The following is a 20,152-nucleotide window of genomic DNA, read 5'->3' on the forward strand; positions in this document are numbered from 1 at the left end:
TTGCACTTTGGGCTTTTTGTTTTTGTAAGAAAAAGAATATTAAATTGTGCTGGGTAGTGGTTGCTTTCCACTTTAATCCCAGCACTTGGGAGGCAGAGGGAGGCACATCTGAGTTCAAGGCCAGCCTGGTCTACAGAGTGAGTTCAAAGACAGCCAGGAATGCACAGAAATTCTGTCTTTAAAAAAAAAATAAAAAAAAAAGGAGAGAGAGAGAAAGAAAATTAATTGGGGAAAATCTTAGAGGAGTTGCGGTTGGGAAAATATATGACTAAAATAAATTGTAAAAGATTTTTTTTTTTTGTAAAAGATTATTTTAATGTAAAATGTAAAAAGCAAAAGAGAAAATAAACTAGCACCACTGCTTGTTTCCTAGCTTCGCTCTTTTCCCACCTTTTACCCTAAGGTAGTTTGTGTCACTCAAGGTGAGGTATGTTTCTTGGAGACAGCAAATAGATGGATCCTGTTTTTAAATCCAGTTTGTTAGTCTGTGTCTTTTGGAAATCGAGACCATTAATATTCAGTTATTATTGAAAGGAGTGTTTAATTCCTGTTCTTTTGTCTGGTTTTGTGCTATTCGAAGTTTTCCAAATCTTTTATTTGCTTGATCATTGTTCTAACATCATTTATTTTTATTCTGTAGACTCTTGGGTCTGTTCATCATTCTCTTCAGTCTGAAGAGTTCCTTACAGTATCCTCTTTAGAGCTGGCTTAATGATCATGAATGCTTTAGACTGCTTTTGTCATGGAAAGTTTTTCTTTCTTAAAGGGTCATGGTGGTGCATATCTTTAGACCCAGTACTGGGGAGTCAAGAGGCAGGTGTATCTGAGTTCAAGGCCAGCCTGAACTCAATAGCAAGTCACAGGCCCAGCCAGAGGTACACAGTAAAACAAATAAACAACAAAAACCTTTTATTTTAATTTTTTCCATTGTGACAGACAGATAGTTTTACTAGATATGGTAGTCTGGTTTGGCAGCTGTGGTCTTGTAGAATTTGAATTACATCATTATAAGTCCTTTGTTTTAAATTTTTGTGGAAAAGTCAGCTGTAGCCCTGAAGACTTGGCCCTTCTCTCCTGTAGCTTTGATGCACCTTCTTTGTTCTGTGTATTTACTGTTGTGACTATAACATGACACGAGGAATTTCTTTTTTTGGCCCTATTTGGTGTGATTGTATTGAAAATATTTTCTTTATGCTTTTAGTGTGGTGGTCTTTTTCTTCTCTGCTTATAATTCATAGGCTTTGTCTCTTAACAGTGTCGCAAAGAGCCACCTTGTTACACTCATACATCTCAATGTCCTTGCCCTGAATGTTGCAGTTCCTCTTCCTTGTCTTCATGTCCTGATGCTGGTGAGGCTTTTATTTGACTACGGAGGTTTTTGTTTTCTATTTTTCAATTTGATTGTTCTGTAAACCACACTCTGAGGAAGCTCATGGGCTCAGAGTTGACTGATTGAATGCTGGGAACTGTGGAAAGAAGTTTGCATCAGATCTACCGAGCAAGCTGCAAACCTGTTGAGAACCAATGTCTGCAGAGGCTCCCATTCCTTTTCCCTCCCTCTCCTCCCTCCCCTCTTCATCTCCAACTCCCTCTTCCCCTCCCTCTCCTTCTCCCTCTCTCTCTTTCTTTCAGGTCTTATTTTTATGTTAGTGTATGAGTGTTTGCTTGCATTTACATACAAGCACCACATGCATGCCTCATGCCTACTGAGGCCAGACAAGAGAGCTGGACCCCCTGAAAGTAGAGTTACAGACAGCTGTGAGACACTATGTGGCGAGGCGCTGCAAAGGCAGCAAGTCCTCTGACTGACTGAACCATCTTTCTAGTCCCCCAAGGAGAATTTTCTCAAGTATTCTTTTTGTTGAATTCTATTTTCAAGTGCTGTTACACTCAGAATTTCATCTATGTGCTTTGATTTCTTTGAAGATATTTATAATTGTTCTTTGTCTGGAATTTTGTCTAAGTCATTCTCATTGAGAACCATTACTATGGGATTAGTAATTTTTGAATAAGACATGCTCTGTTGCCTTTTCATGTTTTATGTGCTTTTGCTTTGGGAGTTGCAAATCTGGACTTAGACTACTGATTTTTTAAAAGTAAAAGTCACCTTTCTTCTCTCAGTAAAGTGTTTGTAGTATTCACTAGGACTAGATTAGAGTAGGGTTAAGGTGCCATTTGTTATTACTGGTGTTTTGAGCACCTGGCTCTATCCCCAGTCCTCCCCAAGAGAAGAACACTACATGCAACAACAGTCATTATCCAGGAGTAGAACCTTAATGAAAACAGTTCGGTACGGTGGCATTTAAACCCAGCACTCAGGAGGCAGAGGCAGGTGGAACTCTTGAGTTCCAGGCCAGCCTGGTCTACAGAGAGTTCTAGGATAACCAAGGCTATACAGAGAAACCCTGTCTCAAAAAACCAAAACCGGGGGGTGGGGGGAAGAGTCAACATAGACCCTCTATAAAATATTCATTAACCACTTCAGGGAGCAAAGTACATACATCAAAGTACTGTGTGTATGTACTAATGTATTAGTTACCATGTGTGTATGAGTGGAGCAGAAAAGAAAAGCCAGGTGTGGTGGCATATGTCTTTAAACCCATTACTTCAGAGGCAGAGGCGGGTCCAGAACAGCCAGGGCCATGTAGAGAGACCCTATCCTTGTTCAGAAGGAAGGAAAGAAGGAAGGAAGGAAGGAAGGAAGGAAGGAAGGAAGGAAGGAAGGAAGGAAGGAATGCTCATGATGGGAACTTGACTGAGGGATGTAGGGGGTTGTAAGTAGGAGGAACTGTAGGGAAGCTGACGATGTTCTGGACTGAGAATAAAGAGATAAAGGTTCTCTCAGGGAACAAAGCTGCAGCGTGTCAGGGAGCTGAGCCACAGAGACCCTGCAGACCAGTCCCATGGTGTTCTTTGCGAGACACAGAAAAAAAAGGAAGGAGAAAGCTGAGGAAATGAAGTCAAAATAGGGAAGAAGAACAGGGCCACATTGGCTGCTAACTTGACTTTTAATATCATATAAACAAGGAATAGATGTGGGGTATAAAAACTCACTTGTCTGATACTGGATTCTGTACTTACTCTCTCCATTCCTTCCTACCGACCACTGCTCTGCGGTGGGCAGTCTGCTGGGCACTCTCCTCCCAGTCCTCCCACAGATGGCTGGGTTAATGACGCTGTCCCAGTCTGGATGATGTGCTGCAGCAGAGTCTCCGATTCTAGTCTCACCTAGCATGCTCCTTCAGGATCCCAGCCCCCGTGTAGCCTTCTCCTTAGACTTTGGACACTGCGTGGATCTGATTTGACGCTTCTTCTCCAGTCGTGCAGTGCTCAGGCTTGTCAGGTTTCAGGGTGGTCAGGCTGCCAGGCTTCTGCTCTGGCAGGTGCCAGTGCTGAGCATCTGGTGAAGGGGGGACAGAGATCTTTCTCTGGGTCCCGGTAATGCTGCTCCTGACCTGGGTGTGGCGTTTGCTGTAGCATCTGTGACTCTTCCAGTAGCTGTTTCTAGCTCTCAGACGTTCCCTAGAGATTCTGGTGGACGGTGCCTGAGTGTCACCTGGTGTTTTTGGATTTTATAAACTCAGGGTCAGTCGTCTTTCTCATTGCAAATAAAGCCTTACAACCTCATCGCTCCTGTGCAGATGGGAGCCAGGTTGATTCTGGGTATCCCGTTGTAGCCTGCTCAACCTTATTCCCTATCAAATCATAATCTCTATCAAATTCGGAACTAAGCTGTCCGCCAGCCTGCCCAGGGATTTTATCTGCTTTCCACTGTACTGGGGTGTAGGCGTGCAGTGGCTGTACCCAGCTTTGCTGGAAACTTGAATTCAGGTCTGCATACTTCTGCTACAAGAGCTCTTACCCCATGAGCCGTCCTCCCAGCCTGACGATGTCATACTTTTGTTTTCTTCTTAAGATTAAAGATTTTTAAATTTTACTTCGTCTGTTGAGGTCTTTTGCCTGAAATAGTCTACACACCACACGCATGCAGTGCCCACAGAAGACAGTAGAGGGTATCAGATCCCCTTGAATTAGAGTTACAGCTGCTTGTGAGCCTGTGTGTCTGTGCTAGAAACTGAACCCTGGAGCCTCTGCAAAAGCAGCCAGTGCTCCAAATTGCTGAACCTAGCTTCAGCCCTAGTGTCGTTTTGTTTTGTTTTGTTTTTTTGAGACAGGGTCTCTCTACATACTGGCTGTTCTATACTCACTACCTGGCTGTTCTATACTCACTATGTAGTCTTTGCTGGCTTTGAACTCATGAAATCAGCCCCACTTCTACATCTTGAGTGCTGGGATTAAAGGTGTGTGCCACTACAAGTGGCTATATGGTTTTTGTTTTTTAAGATTTTATTTATTTATTATGTATACAATGTTCCGTCTGCAAGTACATCTGCACACCAGAAGAGGGCACCAGATCTCATTATTGGTGGTCGTGAGCCACCATGTGGTTGCTGGGAACTGAACTCAGGACCTTTGGAAGAACAGCCCCCCCAGCCCTGGCCGTATGGTTTTAAAGATAATTAGTAGGGGCTGGAGAGATGGCTCAGTGATTAAGAACATTGGCTGCCCTTCAAGGAGACCTGGGTTTGGTTCCCAAATGGCAGCTCCACCATCTATAACTCTAGTTCCAGGGAATCTGACCTCCAGTCTCTGTGGACTCCAGGTACACACGTGGTACACAGATGTATAGGCAAAGCATCCATACATATAAAATAATAAGGCCATTCATGCTCACTGAAGGGACAAGGAGAAACTTTTAGATCCACCCAGGTCATTTCCCCTCAGCCTTCCTAGAGGTGGCTAGAGAAAAGAAAAAAATTTAATATTTTCCCACCATTATTACTGGTCAGGAAAGTATCAAATTAGTTTATTATATTTTGGATTGTATTTGCTTAATTTTTAAAATTTTTGTTTGAGTTGTTGATTTGAGTCTTATAAAATTTGTTTAATAAAATTTAGCTTGGTATTGGGAGAGAATTTCCAACAATTTTTAAAATAACCCTAAACATACTTCTACCAATTTGTTCTATTTTTTTTAATTTGTTCCATATTAATGCAAAGCTATGTCCTCAGAATCGACAGTGATAAAACATTGAAAACATTGAAGCTTCCATATACCCTGCAATATCAGATGTTCTAGCAAGATTTAATTTTTATATAAAACACGTTCATTAGCATGCAGTCTTGCATTCATCTTTAATAAATGTGTTTTGTGTGTACCCAAGAATTGTTTTAGAATAAGTTTATGACTTACTGTCAGGAAATCCATTTTGTGTAAATTTTTCTCAGGTGTAAAGGTTTGTGAGTAGACGTGCAGTAAGGTCTAGCTTAACAAGGGTATTTGTTCTCTGTTTCTGTTACTCCAGTGAAGAAGCACCTGAAGGAGGCTAACCTAGAACAACAGGGCTGCTTTGCCAACAGTTTGGGGAGTGGGCAGCCCCAGTGGTGGGCTCTGGTGAAGAGCAGGGTGTGTGTGTGTAGGGGGGCGAGATCATGGCGTGTGTGTGTACCGTAGGAAGGAGCCCATCACCAGACAGGGATCCAGAGACCCGCTCAGGAACCAGATTCTCTCCTGCCGTTTACAGGAGACCTGGAGACTGGCATTCCCGCCTAAGGGGAGAGCTCCCTGAACAGCGAGTGTGGGTTATTATAAGTGGGTACCTCCACAGAAAGGGTTCAGCACTACCGGGGGACTTGGTTTAAAACATACACTCTCGGTAGAGAGACCACATCAGTTAGCTGTCCCTGACTGCCATTGCTGTGTTCCTAACATGAGTTTAATCATGATCCATTTGTCAATGGCTTGAGTTTTCTGTGTTCTCACTAAATGCTTGTCTTTCCCAAATTTTCAGTCATTGTGTATAAGTATTTTTTTTTTCTCTGATCTCTTCTCTCACTTATTTCTAGGACTTTATGTCCTGAATGTCTCTGCTTTTCTAATGGTTTATTTCAGGTTTTTTCCTGATTTTATGTTGCGTTTCTATTGATCAGTTTTAATGTTCCCTGTTAGTTTGTTACCAAATTACAAAACAAAACAGGTCAGGTGTGGTGGCACTTAGGGAGACAGAGGCTGGTGGATCTCTGAGTTCAAGGTCAGCTGGGCCTACAAGTCTAGGCCACAGAAAAATCCTATCTTGAAAAACCACCACCAACAACAAAACAAACGAAAAACCCAGCAGCAAGTACAAAAACAAAAAACGACTAAGACATGGAAAAATGGCTTAGTGGTTAAAATTGCTTATTCTTGCCGAAGATCCAGGTTCAGTCCCCAGTACCTACATGGTGTCTCACAATCATTCATAACTCAAGTTCCAGGACTTGAATGCCCTCTCTGACCTCTGCAGGTGCCAGACATGCATTTGGTACATAGACATATATGCAGACAAAATATCCACAAACATAAAAATATTGTTTTGTTTTTTTAAGACAGGGTTTCTCAATGTAGCCCTGGCTGTCCTGGAACTTGCTCTATAGACCAGGCTGGCTTCAAAATCATCGATCTACCTGCCTTTGCCTTCCAGGTGCTGGGATTAAGGGTGTGTGCCACCACTGCCCAGCTTAAAAAAAAAAAAAGTTTTTAATCTAAAACAAATATACCACAATAATAATAATAAATCCATATGAACTGTTGTACATACCCAGATTTTCTCCAGTACCTCCAAAATCAGATGTCCCCAAATATCAGTCATGGCTCTCCTTTTGATATTATTTATTTGTTTCTTTATTTGTGTGTATATGAATGATATGGGGGGGGAGTTGTCGTAGCATGCATGTAGGGATTGGAGAATAAGTCTATGTAGGGGTTGGAGAATAAGTCTGGAGTTCTCTCTTTCCACTGTGTGGGTTCTGGGTCTCAACTCAGGTTTCCAGGCTTGTATGGAGAGAGTACCTTTATCCACTGACCCATCCTGCTGATCCTAGCCTTCTTTTTTTTTTCTCCCCACCTCTTTCCCCACCCCATCCTTTTTGAGAGAAGATATCTCTAGAACCCCATCTATCTAGCCTGGAGCTCTATGTAGACCAGGCTGACCTCACACTGACAGAGATCCACATGCTTTTGTCTCCTACATGATGGGATTAAAGGAGTCCGCCATCATGCCTAGCCTAGCCTTCTCTGTTTTGATCCAGTTTGTAATTTAATATCCGGTATCTAAAGTTTCTCTCCACCCCACCCTCCACCCTTTCTCTCAGTCTCTCTTGGGGTAGGGAGTGAGACAGGGCTTCTCTGTGTAACCCTCACTCTTCTAGAACTCACTTTGTAGACCAGGCTCAAACTCAGAGATCTTCCGGCCTCTGCCTCAGAGAGCTGCCCAGATGCCTTTGATAGCTCTTCATTCTACTTTAATATAGAAAAGTCCTTTTGCTTCTGTAGTTTCTCTTGACCTTGGCCATATTCACAAGCCTATACTAATTGTCTTGTGCTGTGTTCTATGAATGGATATGTCTGTTTCCTCATGGCCAGGTTCATGTTTAAACATTGTCAGCATGGGTTCATGCAGATGGTGCCATGATATCTTATCGCATATCATCAGGAGATAAGCAATGTCTGTTATTTATCGTTGGCGGCGCCAGCTTCTATCATTTGGGAAAAGTGATGACAGCTAGATGTCTCCATTGTAAAGGCACACTTTCCTTTTGTGACTAGTAACCACAGGGCAACCTATTTCCCAGTGACCTTTTGCTAGCTTGGATCTTTTTTAGATCTGATTTGGGATATATCCCATCCCAGTTTGTTTCCCATTGCTGTGATAAAACATCATGACCAAAGCAACCAGGGGAGAAAAGAGTTCATTTGGCTTACTTGTCCTGAGCTCAGATAGTCATAGAGGGGATTCAGGGCAGGAACTCAAGCAAGGCAGGAACTTGGAGGCAGGAACTCAAGAGACCATAGAGGGACACTGTTTCCTGGCTTATCATAACCCCATGGCTTACTCAGCTTGCTTTATTATGCAACCCAGGACCACCTGCACAGGTCTGGTACCACAGCCACCGGACTGAGTCTTCCTGCATCAGTCATTAATCAAGAAAATGCCCCCCACATATTTTCCTACAGGCCAATCTGAAGGAGGCATTTTCTCAACTGAGGTTCTCTCTTCCTGGATGATTCTAGCTTATGTAAAGTTGACATAAAACCATCAGTCCAGTAGAGTCACAGAGAGGGGACTTCTCAGTAAGGATAACTCTGAGGCCTCTATTCAAAGGCTGCTGTGATTTGCCCAGGGGTACGCTGTCATTTTCCACCGTGTGTGGGCCAAGGGCATTCGGCACTTTCAGGGCATTTGTAACATTCAGAGGAAAGGTCACCCATTTTCCAAATTGCCAGGTTGTCTCTCCTGTAAATTTTTAAAATAATCTGTCTCACTTTGACATCTTGAAGAACAGGCAGAACCAAAGTGTGCTCTGGGTTTTTTTTTTTTTTTTTTTTTTTTTCTGATTTTTTGTCCTCCCACTCATGGAGTAAGAGAGAAGGGGTAGAGCCACACAGCAGCACTGTGCATGGGCCACGCACAAGGGCTGCGGCCTCCACCCCGGGAGGCCAGTGGCCAGGGGCCAGGAGAGATAGGATAATACAATTATTCTCAATTAGATTAATAAAGAATAATTAGATGTCATAAATCAAGTAATCATAGGATATTGTCATAGGAAAAATATGTAGGTAGAATTAATTAGTTTTCAAATAAAGCATTTATTTTAATTGCCTGAAATGATGGAGCCCTTAATTGTTGATGCATCATTTTGGCCTGAGCTTTTCAGCTGTTGTAACAGCGTGACGTGACGGGTTTGTTCCCTGCATTTCTGGGGAGACAATAGAGGAGACCTTGATTTCATCACCTCACAATGAGCCTTCTGCTGTAAGGTTCTGGAAACTCCCACCATGCCGCAGGCAGGTGGCAAGTGTGGGCTGAGCTTCAGCTGGCACTGCCCAGGGTTATGTGTGTGAAGACTCTTATGCACATATGTTCATGAGTGTGCATGTGAACACAAGTGAACACATGTGTTTTAGTGTATGCCTGAGGGTCTGTATATGCCCTCGTATGTGGAATGCATCAGAAGGGGGTACATCTGTGTATGGGGGGGTTATGTATGCATGTATAAGTGTGAGCATTTATGTGTTTGTGTATACATGCGTGGCTGCAGTATGTGTGGTATCTGGATTGCACCCATGTGCCTACAGAGGTAGCCTGTCAGACTTCATGGCCTGGACCCGTGTGGCAGGATTCCCTATCCTGGCCTTGGAACTTTCCTGCGAGTGGTGGAGATCGGGCCTGTGGACCTGTGTCTGGTGAGAACACAGCTGGGCTTTGGGAGACCAACAGTTGCCTTCTGAATCTCTGGGCCGGTTGGGGCAGTTCTTCCAGCGTTTGTGATCTGCGGCATGTTTCTGTGAACAGTGTGAGGTCATGTTTCTCTCTAGCAGAAGTCACCCTCACACTTGCAGAGAGTTAGTCAGCCTTTACCAAATGATGAGTTTCTAAGTTTAGAAGACGGTGAAGCTCCTTCCCTGCCTCTCCTCACCCTGAAAGAAAAAAAAACAGAAAAGAAGGGATTTGGCAGTTTGTACATCCACTCCTGAGACCATGTTTTCTCTGAAAGCCCTTGAGGGAGGCAGGGTCCAAGGGTGGAGTTAGTTAGGAAGGGCTTGGCCTGGTGGGACCTGCATCAGGTCAGTATTCATGTCTATGACTGATTTCATGGCATCAGTTGGCATGGGTACAGACCAAACTGGCCTGGCACAGCCCTGATCCCTCCCCCATCCTCCTAGTCTACCCTCCATAGGCCCTGGTGCTCTCTGGTGAGCCTGGATCTGGCTGCTGAATGTCACTGGGGTGTGGCTCAGAGCCCATACCTCATAACAAAGAAGAAAGGATAGTGTGGAGGAATGGCACTGTGGCACGCTGGTGGAAGGCGTCCCTGATGGGATTGCTCTGGGGAGACCCCTCATTACAGAAGCCTTTGCCTCTGGCCTCTACACTGCTCACAGTTGTATGTGGCCTCAGCCTGTAGTCCCTCTTCCCACATTCCACACCAGCCTTAAGTCTCCCCTCTGGAAGAATCCTATCTAGCTCTTTTACCCCATTCTTTCCTTGCCATGTTCTTTTGATGGCTGCAACTGCCCCCCCCCAGGTTGGGTGAGCTGCCTCCCCCTGCCGTCTCTCTGACTTCTTCCCCTGTACCTTCATCCAGATGTGGTTTTGGGGCCACTCCTGCTTGTGAAGAACAGCCAACTGTGGGGCTGGGGTGGTATGAGAGGGTGGACTGCAGACAAGATTGAATGTGTGTTCTAGGGCACTGGAAACTTCTCCTTTGCAAGGTCTTAAATACAAGCCCTGTGGTTTGAGGTGTGGTCTCTTTGCTGGGACAGCCTCTCTGTGGGTATGGCCAGATGACTTGGTCCTGCCCTTTTCCTCATGTACCCTTATTGGCTGCTCTGCCCCTTGGTGGCACATGCCTTGAGGAATGTGGGGCAACTCACCCAGAGTCCTGCTTCAGTTCTTCAAAAGCAAAGAGTATTCTATGCAGAGTGGTTATAATTAGAACTTTTGGTGCTTCAGGCCAGGATCAGTAAGGCTGTTTGTAGCCCTCTCAGGACTCCATGCAGCTCTCATTTACAAGCCCATGTCTGTGGAGTAGGTGCTGGAACTGAATGCAAGGCAAGGGCAGCACAGCCCAGACTCCTCACACTGGCCATGGGGCAGGAGTGGAATTCATCATCCAGGCATGTCATTACTGTACTTAGGGAGGGAAGAACAGGGACTCCAGAGGGTAGGGCGTCCAAGGGAGGCACAAGAGTGAAGCCTGCTGGGGAAGGACTCAGTCCAGTACATGTCAGGACGAGTGTTGTGAATGTGCAGGGTCACTGTGGGAGGGGACAGTCTGAGTACCTGACTCATGGACCATCATAGGGACAAGGTTCTTATGAGAGAAAGAGATTAGGCCTAACTCTGCAAAGTGTGACAAGTAGGAGTTTATAGTTATTGGCAGGTAGAGGATGTGCATGGAAAATAGGTGAGAGGAGATATCAGGTATGGTGACTCCGGCTGAAGGTAGAACAGGGTAAGCATATGTTACCTGATGGACAGTAAAGACTGAGGCCCTAATCATTCGGAAAGATGCAAATAGTGGATATGGGGATGATATTAAACTGGCTTAGGGTTTTTGCTAAAGCAGTATCCTTTAACAGTATTGTTTTTCCAGAAGGGACAAAAGTTAGGGGCTGAGCCAACAGCTTTCTAAATGTTCTCTCCAGCTGCCTTCTGAAGGGTTATAGAGCTCTCTGTCACTCATGTCCTCCCTTGTACCCCCAGGACTGCATTTACCCACATGGCAGCCCAACTCCCACCACCGCCTAGTCCCAGATTTGTCCTCCGAGGCACACAGTCAGCTGTGAACACGCTGCATTTCTGCCTACCATCCCAAGCTCCAGAAAGCCCGCTTCTTTTCTCGGGGTGAGTAACTGCTGTCCTGCCCCAAGCCCAGGGCATTGTTCAGCTCTAGGCTGCATGGGGGCATGGGTGCTGTCTAAGGTGCTGGTGGGGGACTGTGCTTGCCTCACTTTCAGAACCTGACTGGAACTCCTGGTAGGAGCAGAGTCATGTCTCTCTGTCCCACACCACTGCCCCCACCCCTGGACCCTTCTGACCACCTCTGCTGGAAGGGAGGCCTGTCTGACCTTTGGTTCAGGTCAAGTCTTTTCCAGCTCAGGTCTTCATTCACTGGTTGTGTGTGCTGTTGGCCTGGAGAGAGTTCAGGATGCCTACTGACTGCAGCCCCTGGCCCTGCCTATGCCTGACTTCTCTCCAACAGGTCTCAGGGTGGCCTGGTGCACATCTGGAGCCTGCAGACAAGAAGAATGGTTGCCACCCTAAATGGCCACAGTGGACAGGGTGTAACCTGGTTGAAGACACTGTCCGAGGGACACCAGCTCCTCAGGTGGGTTACAGCGGCACAAGGGAGGTCCCAGGGGATTTATGCTGGGAAGTCTGACAGGCCTCTGTTTGTCCTTTTAGCCAGAGCAGAATGGCAATGAACCGAAGGGGCGGGGCCATCTGGCCAGCTTGGCTGTAGCTCGTGGAGAGTGTAGGGCCATCTCCAGCCTTTGGGAAGCAGACAGCTCTGGCCCCTGTCAGATGGAATTATCTTCTTCCCTAGGGCCCTTTGGTGCTATGAGGCAGGTCTGGGTGCCATCTGAGGTAGCTGGTACCAGCCCAGCAGGCAGCTGATAGAAAGGCTTGGGGTTGTGGCTTAGAAGTGGTCAGGGGTCACAGCGCCATGTGCTAAAGGGACAGGGATGAACAAAGCAGGGCCAAGCCAACTGACTTGAAAGGCCTGAATGGTAGCCTGGGGTGGGCACTTACATAAGCACCCTATCTCCCAGCCAGGGCGGGGGCTGCGGGTATGGAATGCCCAGGTGCATTTGCACTGTGCTGAGACCACAGCCCACCAAGGCTGCCTGGCCTCAGCTGTGTTTGGGTCTGGGTTTCTCCCAAGAGGCCCTGGAAGGGGCTGTGTGCTTTCCTCTTCAGCAGGGCTGGAGAACCCCCAGCTCTAGTTGCACCTGGGCCACAAGAGCTGCACTAGCCAGCATTTCTTTACTCTGTCATTATGAAAGCACATATTTACAGGCCAGCACAGGGGTATGCAGCGCTTGAGTAGGGCACCTGAGTAACCACTGCCCAGTCAAGGACAGCACTGTAGCACCGCCCACTGTGGAGTCGTGGCAGAGCCCAGGACTGCTGTACTGTCCCTCTGTGTGTCTTGAAAAAGAGCAGAACGGCTTTATCAGTTTCCCCTAAGTTAGGAAAACAAACAAACAAACAAACAAAAGACTACCAGGTATTTAATGCACACCTTTGGTCCCAGTGCTCAGGAAGTCAGACAGGAGGATTACTGTGAGTTTGGCATACCACTGATTTCTGCCCATTTTTCTATTGGACTGACTGCATTTTTTTTTTCTAGTTGATACATGAAGTCCTTTTGATATTTTAGATAGCACCAGTATTCTTCTATTGCAGATTATCTCTGCAACAGGATTTGCATGTATTTTCACTCTCCTAGGGGTGTCTTCCTGGTAATGGAGTCACACTGGCCAGGCCTTCCCCATGTGGTCAGACTCCTGAATCAAGGAGAAGCCTATGCTAAGACACAGACATCCTTACCTGTCTCCAGAGCTCACTGTTGCCTCTTTTAGGTTCACAGTTCCTCTGGAATGTGCTGCTGATGTGGGATACAAGTAAAACCTGTTGTCCCATCATCCCTTCCGTTCTTTCCCTCCACATTCAGCCCTGTTGACATCAGTATCCAAGGTCACAGACAGGAAGGAAATGCTAGCAGCTGCATGTGGGCTTTGGGGGGTGGTTCCCTGGTCCTCATTTCCTATGATCTCAGTGCTCCTCAAGTGCTCTGCAGAATGCCCCAGATTTAGAAACTGAGGCCCTGGGTTTAGGGAGGGAGCCCAGTGCAGTAACTGCCAACCTTGTGATGCTAGAAGTACATGGGTCCCTGGGGCTCCTTCGCAAGTGAGGCTGGCCTTGGTTACATAGGTAGCTGGTATCTGCTGGACCCACATCAAAGAACTTGAATTTCCCCAGTCTGAAAATCTGAAAGCTCGTTTCTTGTTGGTTTTGTTGATTTTTGAGACAGGGTCTCACTATGTATCTCTGACCAACCTGAATTCCTTATGTTGTAGACCAGGCTGGACCTGAACTCAGAGAGATTGGCCTGTCTCTGCCTCCTGAGTGCTGGGATTAAAGGCAAGTGCCACCACTCCCTGCATAAAAACCTGAAAGTTTTAGAGTGTTGTGTATCAGCATTTATAACATTTCAGATTTTAGAGCTTTTCATATTTCCCATTTTCCAAACAGGGAAGTTTAACTGGTGAAGTTGATGCAAACATTCCAAACTCTGAAAAATCTCTGAGCAATTGCAGCCCCACGTGGTTTAGAAAAGAGCCCTCATGCTGGGCCTTGACATCCCTTAACAGGACAAATGAAATAAAAGATGCTGTTGGCAGTGAGCCCTTTAAAATGCAAGGACTTTTATCCCAGCACTGGGGAGGCAGAGGCCCAAGGGTCTCTGTGATCTCCATAGCACTTCCTGGGTTCCTGAGAAGCAGGTCATATAGAAGGGAGGGTGTCCAAGGACACATAGGCCCGGTAAAGCCAGCATAGGTCCTAGAAAATTCTGGGGCCGCTTCGAGCCTGGCTTCTGCGACTAATGGCAGCTTTCAGCAGTGGCTTCTGTCTGAAATGGTTCTGGCTTGTGTACTCTTGCGGGGCTCTGTTTTCCTCGTACCACCCCCGCTCCTGTTGGTAGAGTCTTGCTTTAATCAAAACTGACGAATCTGGGAGGAAGAACTGTCCCTGGTTCCCCTTCCCTCTTTTGTTCTTTCTTTTTCTTTTTTTCTTTTTTCTTTTGTTGTTGTTGTTGTTGTTGTTGTTGTTGTTGTTTTCTCAAGACAGGGTTTCTCTGGGTAGCCTTGTCCTGGACTCGATTTGTAGACCAGGCTAGCTTCAAACTCACAGAGATCTGTGTGTCTCTCCCTTGTAGACAAGCACCATTGTGCCCCGCCCCGCCCCGCCCCGCCCGGTGAACCCCGGATTTTTAAAGGGTTCAGTGCCAATAGCATCTTTTGTTTCATTTGCTTTGTTAATGTTTCGTTACTCCCCAATGTTGCAAGATACTTGAACCCAGGTTGGTTTTTCCTTACCTCTGGTCAGGCATCAACATCTCTTCAGAAAACTGGTTGTTGTGTTTAGAAAAACAGTGAGCCCCTGGGCTGTCCAGGGGTGGCACAGGGGGACACCTGGGCCTACATTGCCCATACTGTCACATTCACCTGTGTTCAGCCATGTCTCCTATCTGCCTGTGTCTGGCCACACACATGTTCACACTGACCTCTCGCTTCTGACCTGACCCACAGTTCTGTATGTTCACCAGCACGGTCACAGCTATTTGGAAAGGAACCACATCCTTATATCTACTACGGCCTCCTATATTTGCTCTTCCAGAGCAGGCAGAACTGACGCCTGTAAAGAGCCAGGCCTGCTCAGAGCCACAGTTTCTACAGTCTTCAGTCAACGCTTGTCCATGTGCCTCGGGTCAGCTTCCATCTGTGCTTCCTGCCCCAGTGCACTGTCATCCACACGGTCATAGTGCAGTCCCTCAGAGGTTCCTGGGCTCTTGCATAGCTGGCTGGGGCTGTTCTCACTGTGCACAATGACAGTCACACTGTCTGTGGGTCTGCGGGTTTGGCATAGTGCCGTCATGCATCCATTTCCGAAAGGCCACCCAAAGCAGCCTGCCATCCCACAAAGCCCAGAGCCGCCACTGTGGTCAGTTCTCTCACGGTTCTCCATCCCTGTGCCCATTCCTTTTCTTGAATGTCACAGGAGGGTAGTTACATGTTGCAGAGCCTTCAGATCTGGCTTCTTTCACTTCACAAGTCACGGCTCAGCTTCCTTCCAGCTGCGGCATGTGTCAGCAGCCGGCGCCGTCCCTTGCTGAGGGGCACTCCGTGGCACAGCATACTTGGCCATTCTTCGTTGCAGAGCAGCTGGGTTGTTTCCAGCCCGGGTGATGATGCATAGAGCTGCTGTCAACATGCTTGCATGGCATGTAGAGTGAATTTAGGTCTTAAATACACTTTGGAAGAGACCTGAATGAGACTTCTGAGTCCTTAAAGACCATCTACAGAAAGAAAGGGGGTACAAGGGGTGCATTAGTGGCACTGGAACGACAGGAGGCCAGCCATAGGTGCATGCCTCAGTGTCCGCATCTTTAGTCTACTGAATGTCCTGGCCTCAGCACCTTGGACGCCAACTCAGCTGAACACTAGGAGAGAAACCCTCCTCACGGAGGCCTCCAGCTTGGATGGTGTGAAGCTTTCCAGCATTGAAGGGCTAAGGGTCAGATGCTGGTCCAGGTGGGTACATATATGCTTACAACGTCTCACAGACCTCTCCCCTTGCTTCCTCAGCCAGGGCCGGGACCTGCGGCTGTGTGTGTGGGACTTGGCAGAGGGCAGGAACGCTATCATGGACTCAGTTCAGCTGGACAGTGTGGGCTTCTGCAGGAGCTCTGTTCTGACCAGGGGACAGCTAAGCTGGATGCTTGCTGTGCCGGGGAAGGGCAGTGATGAGGTAAGGACCAGCCCTTGGAGCTCCTTCCATACACTAATGACACTGGGTTTGTCTTAACCAGACATACGTGTCCTCCCCCAGTAAGGAGGGTCCAGTGATGGTGCAGTACTCTGTGAGCTGCAGGGCTACAGCCTGCCTAATTCACTGTATCTCTAGGAGCCTCAGGCTGAGGCACAGCCTGGTCAAATGTGAGGTCTTATCCTTCCAAGAGAACAGTGAAAACCAGGGAGGGCTCAGGCAGACCTTGGTGCCCTGCATAACACTGTTCCTGGAGGAGGGCCACTTAGGACTGTGTCCAGTCCTGCGTGTATGTGCACACAAACACACACAGTACATGTCTGTTCACATATTCATATACATGCAAATATATATTCAGAGAGGAACCTCCAGAAACTGGGGGCCTTGGTACACTGTCAGCCTGATGGAAAAGGCAACAGAGATGCCAATATAGTGACACACTGAAGAAAACTGAAGCAACAGGAGCCCACAGTCAGGGCCAGAACTGTGACACGGTGAAAATGCAGAAGATTCTGGAGCTGTGTGAGGGTAGGTGTGGCCAAGGGCTTTAGGAAGGGAGGATAAAACCTGAACTCAAAAGCCAGAATGGGAGCAAGTCTGGGGGCAAGAAGAAGTAAAGAGGAACTTCCGGGCATCCAGACCTCCTCTGAAACCGGCTGTTCTACAAATGCTAGTAAAAAGAAAAGGAACAGGAGAAAAAGACATCTGAAAACCACAACCCAACAGCAATGAGGCCAAAGTAACAGGAGATGGAGCCAGGCTGCAGCACCAGGACCCTCTGCTTTCTATAAGAGTAAACTAAGCTTATCTCAAGGTTTCTTTCCATAGAATCAGCTGCCGCCCTGTTTGCAGAGCTCTGGGTACAACATATGGCCAGAGATGAGGAACCAAAGGGCCAGGACCATGTTCAAACCCCAACGTGAAGGGTGGGGACTACACTCCACACAGGTACATTCTCGGGAGGTTAGTGCAGCAGTCTAAGGATACGGAAGTCACAGATACACAATATAGTCCACAGGCCATGGCAGGAACTGTCCCTGCCCAGGAACTCAGGAAGACCCCATTATGGTAGCATAGAGAGGCTGGATGGGAAAGGCCCTTAGGTAGGAGCTGTTTAAATTTGCTCGGGCTAAGAAGAGGGACAGTGAGCCCAGGACCGTCTAGGAGCCTGATCTGGGGTATGTGTTGTGAGTGTAGGAGGCACCCATCCTATATCAGGAGAGCAGGATCCCAAGGTCAAACCCAGGGCAGCTGCCTTGCCTACCCTGGTTCCCCAGGCCCCCCTGAGCAGAGAGCCTCCTACAGATGCTGGAGCGTTCCATCTGGCACCCAACTCTAGCTTTTGTTTCCAGAAGGAAAAATGCTAGGTTTGGGCAAGTGTGGCCACCCAGACAGCCGCGAGGGGTGGGAGCATGCTCCCGGGCATTGTTTGGGCCTAAGCCAGCTATGCTTCTTCAGGGCCCAGTTTAGGCAGATTCCAGGCCGACTAGAAAACAACCATTTGCCCAGGATGTGCTGGCTGCTTCTGGAAATGCGGCATCCAGCTGTTGAGATGGCTCAGTGGGTCAAGGTGCTTGCTGCCTAGCCTGACAACCCGAGTTCAATTTCCAGACCCCACATAGTGAAAGGAGAGAACTGACTCACAAGACTTGTGCACACACTCAAACAGACACAAACTCGTGCGCGCACACACTCACACACACACATAAATAAATGTAATAAATTTGTTTTGAAAATACAATGCCACCTGCACTGGGGGCTAGAGCCAGGAAGCTGGTGAAAGCTGCACAGGGCCTGTGACCTGCACGGAGGAAGACTATACTGATTCTTGGCCTGAGGGTTTCTAAGGTCTCTTTAACCCTCATAGTAGCATCTTACAGCTCTGTGGCTTAGAATGACCTGGTACCGCCTGCCTTGCTGTACAGGAGGAAGCTACTCCCCTACCCCTCACATTAATAAAACTTTTAACAGGTTTTTGGCAAACTGGCAAGAAAAGTGTATGTAGCTCCTAATTGGTGATTTAAATGCAATCATGAACAAATAAATGCCTGTTACTATCTCATTATTTATGAACTAGATCTGCTTGGAGACAAAATGACTTTTCTTGGGCAGGAGCCAAGCCTAACCCAGTGCACAGGCCTGATCTGCCAGCACCAGTAGGAGCTGCCTACTCAGTGCTGCTGGCTGAGGAGGCCCATGGGCCTGAGGAGACAGGGCTGTGGCTAGGAACCCCTTCCTCTTCTTCTACCTTCTGTCCTGGGAGCAACTGTAAAGCCACACTGTCCCTCTCTACTTCCCCTGGTACTGTTCCACCCTTCTACTCTACATTATCCTCTGTCCTGGCTTCCTCCATGTTTTGGGCACCCCTTCCCATCATGGATTCTGCTTCCTCTGCCCTTGGGTCGTGGGTACTGCTGTGTAGTCTGACTAGTCAGCAACCACTCTGGTCACTTGATACTACTTCGCAGTTACCTTCCTGCCTCCTTGAAACCCCTTCATCTGGGCACTATCCTGCCAGCCCATCTCTAGAGCTGTGACAGCCATCCTGATGTCTTGCCCCACAACATCACCAGGGCCTAGGACTCTCCCTTACCACCTCCCACAGGCAGCCAAGTGTTCTTCGGACGAAGACCTGAACAAGTTTCCCTGCCGCTACAAAGGCAGGGGCCATAAGACTCATCTGCAGTAGATGGGACAGATAGCTGTGAGCCATTTCTACAGCTCAATTTGAATATTGGAATTCCAATCACTGTAAAAACCCTGATGAGATTACCCTGCCAGAGAGCACCCTACCCCCCCCCCCCGCCCCATCTATCAGAAATGGACACATCGGCAGGGCTCTTAACTGATGTGCTTGGGATTCTTTCCTGCCTGGAAACTGCCCTGGACCCAGCACCATAGGATTCAGGTGACTGATAGAGAATCATCTCTGTGGCTGTGGCAGATAAGGTTCTATGTGGCATAGGTTGGCAAGGGCAATGCAGCTCTCACTTGCCCAGGCTCTGGCCTCTCGGACATCGTTCCCAGCCTGCCCACACCACATACGTGCTGTCCAGTTGATAACTCCCCATCTATTGGGAGCTCTGTTGTGTGAAACCAGGGCATGCTAAGCGGGCTTGTGTTCATGCTCTTGCTACTTACCATGGACCGTTGTTCTTGCTGATACCTAGAGAAGCTCAGAGATTCCAGAACCCACCCAGCTCACGTGACACCAGAAAGTATACATCACAGTGCAGTAGAACCCCAGGCATATAAAGGCATAGGAAACATCTGGTTGGGTCCTGGGCTGCAGCGTGTTGTGTGGGGCCCTTCTGTTCTTTGAGCTCATGTGAGAGGTCTCACATCCCCCCAAATGAATGAGGGTCCTGTTTTAGCACCTTAGATACAGGGTGTCTGGGAACTCAATCCCATCTGGGCCTCGTGGCCTTGGCCATACACTAAGGATGGTGCTGGCCCGCATATGAGCAGTCCACTTGGTTTTGCACATCCACACGGGCTATGTGGACCACAAGGCCTATCTCAGCCTAGGCACAGAAAGGCCTGGCATCTCAGTCTGGGTTGGCAAGTCAGGTACTTGGGTACTGGAAAGCTAGGATCCAGTGGTGCTGGCCTTGGCCCTGGGTAGCATGCTTATAGGGTAGTGGAAGGGTCCCAGGCCTGCTACACAAGAGTTTTACATCATTATTCAGAGAGGGACCTTGGAAACCGTAACCCAGGAGAGACAGACAAGCAAAGGAGGGAGAATGGCCCAAGTAAGTAGGTCCAAGTAGGCCAGACCTGCTTTGTCCAAATGACAGAATGGGGAAAGGCATGTGGTAGCTACTTGCTGGTGAAAGGTTGGTCATTCAGGAATGATGTGAGCATTTGTTTTGCAAGGACCACAGGAGCATCTAAGCCCTCTAGCCTTTACAGACTAATTAGGAGGCTCTGCGCTCAGGCCCCTACAGGGAGAGGAACAGACAGAAACTCGAAGCAGCCTTGGCTAATCGCCTTAA

The 20,152-nt window shown here is 47.6% G+C and overlaps 1 protein-coding gene across 4 annotated transcripts in view; it reads left to right on the plus strand.

Annotated features, from left to right (window-relative positions):
• Gnb1l (G protein subunit beta 1 like) overlaps window positions 1-20,152 on the plus strand; it is a 64,651-nt gene that overhangs the window by 23,004 nt on the left and 21,495 nt on the right. For 2 of the 4 annotated variants that reach the window (XM_060370038.1, XM_060370039.1), the window contains 4 exons: window positions 11,307-11,447; window positions 11,806-11,931; window positions 15,977-16,139; window positions 16,986-17,105. In XM_060370038.1, the coding sequence (XP_060226021.1) occupies window positions 11,323-11,447; window positions 11,806-11,931; window positions 15,977-16,139; window positions 16,986-17,105 (534 nt within the window). In that variant the 5' untranslated portion in view covers window positions 11,307-11,322. The remainder of the gene's footprint in view (window positions 1-11,306; window positions 11,448-11,805; window positions 11,932-15,976; window positions 16,140-16,985; window positions 17,106-20,152) is intronic. The other 2 variants (XM_021645181.2, XM_060370040.1) reach the window with 1 other exon arrangement.

The sequence above is a fragment of the Meriones unguiculatus genome, chromosome 17 (assembly GCF_030254825.1).
Source record: "Meriones unguiculatus strain TT.TT164.6M chromosome 17, Bangor_MerUng_6.1, whole genome shotgun sequence".
Classification (NCBI taxonomy): Eukaryota; Metazoa; Chordata; class Mammalia; order Rodentia; family Muridae; genus Meriones; species Meriones unguiculatus.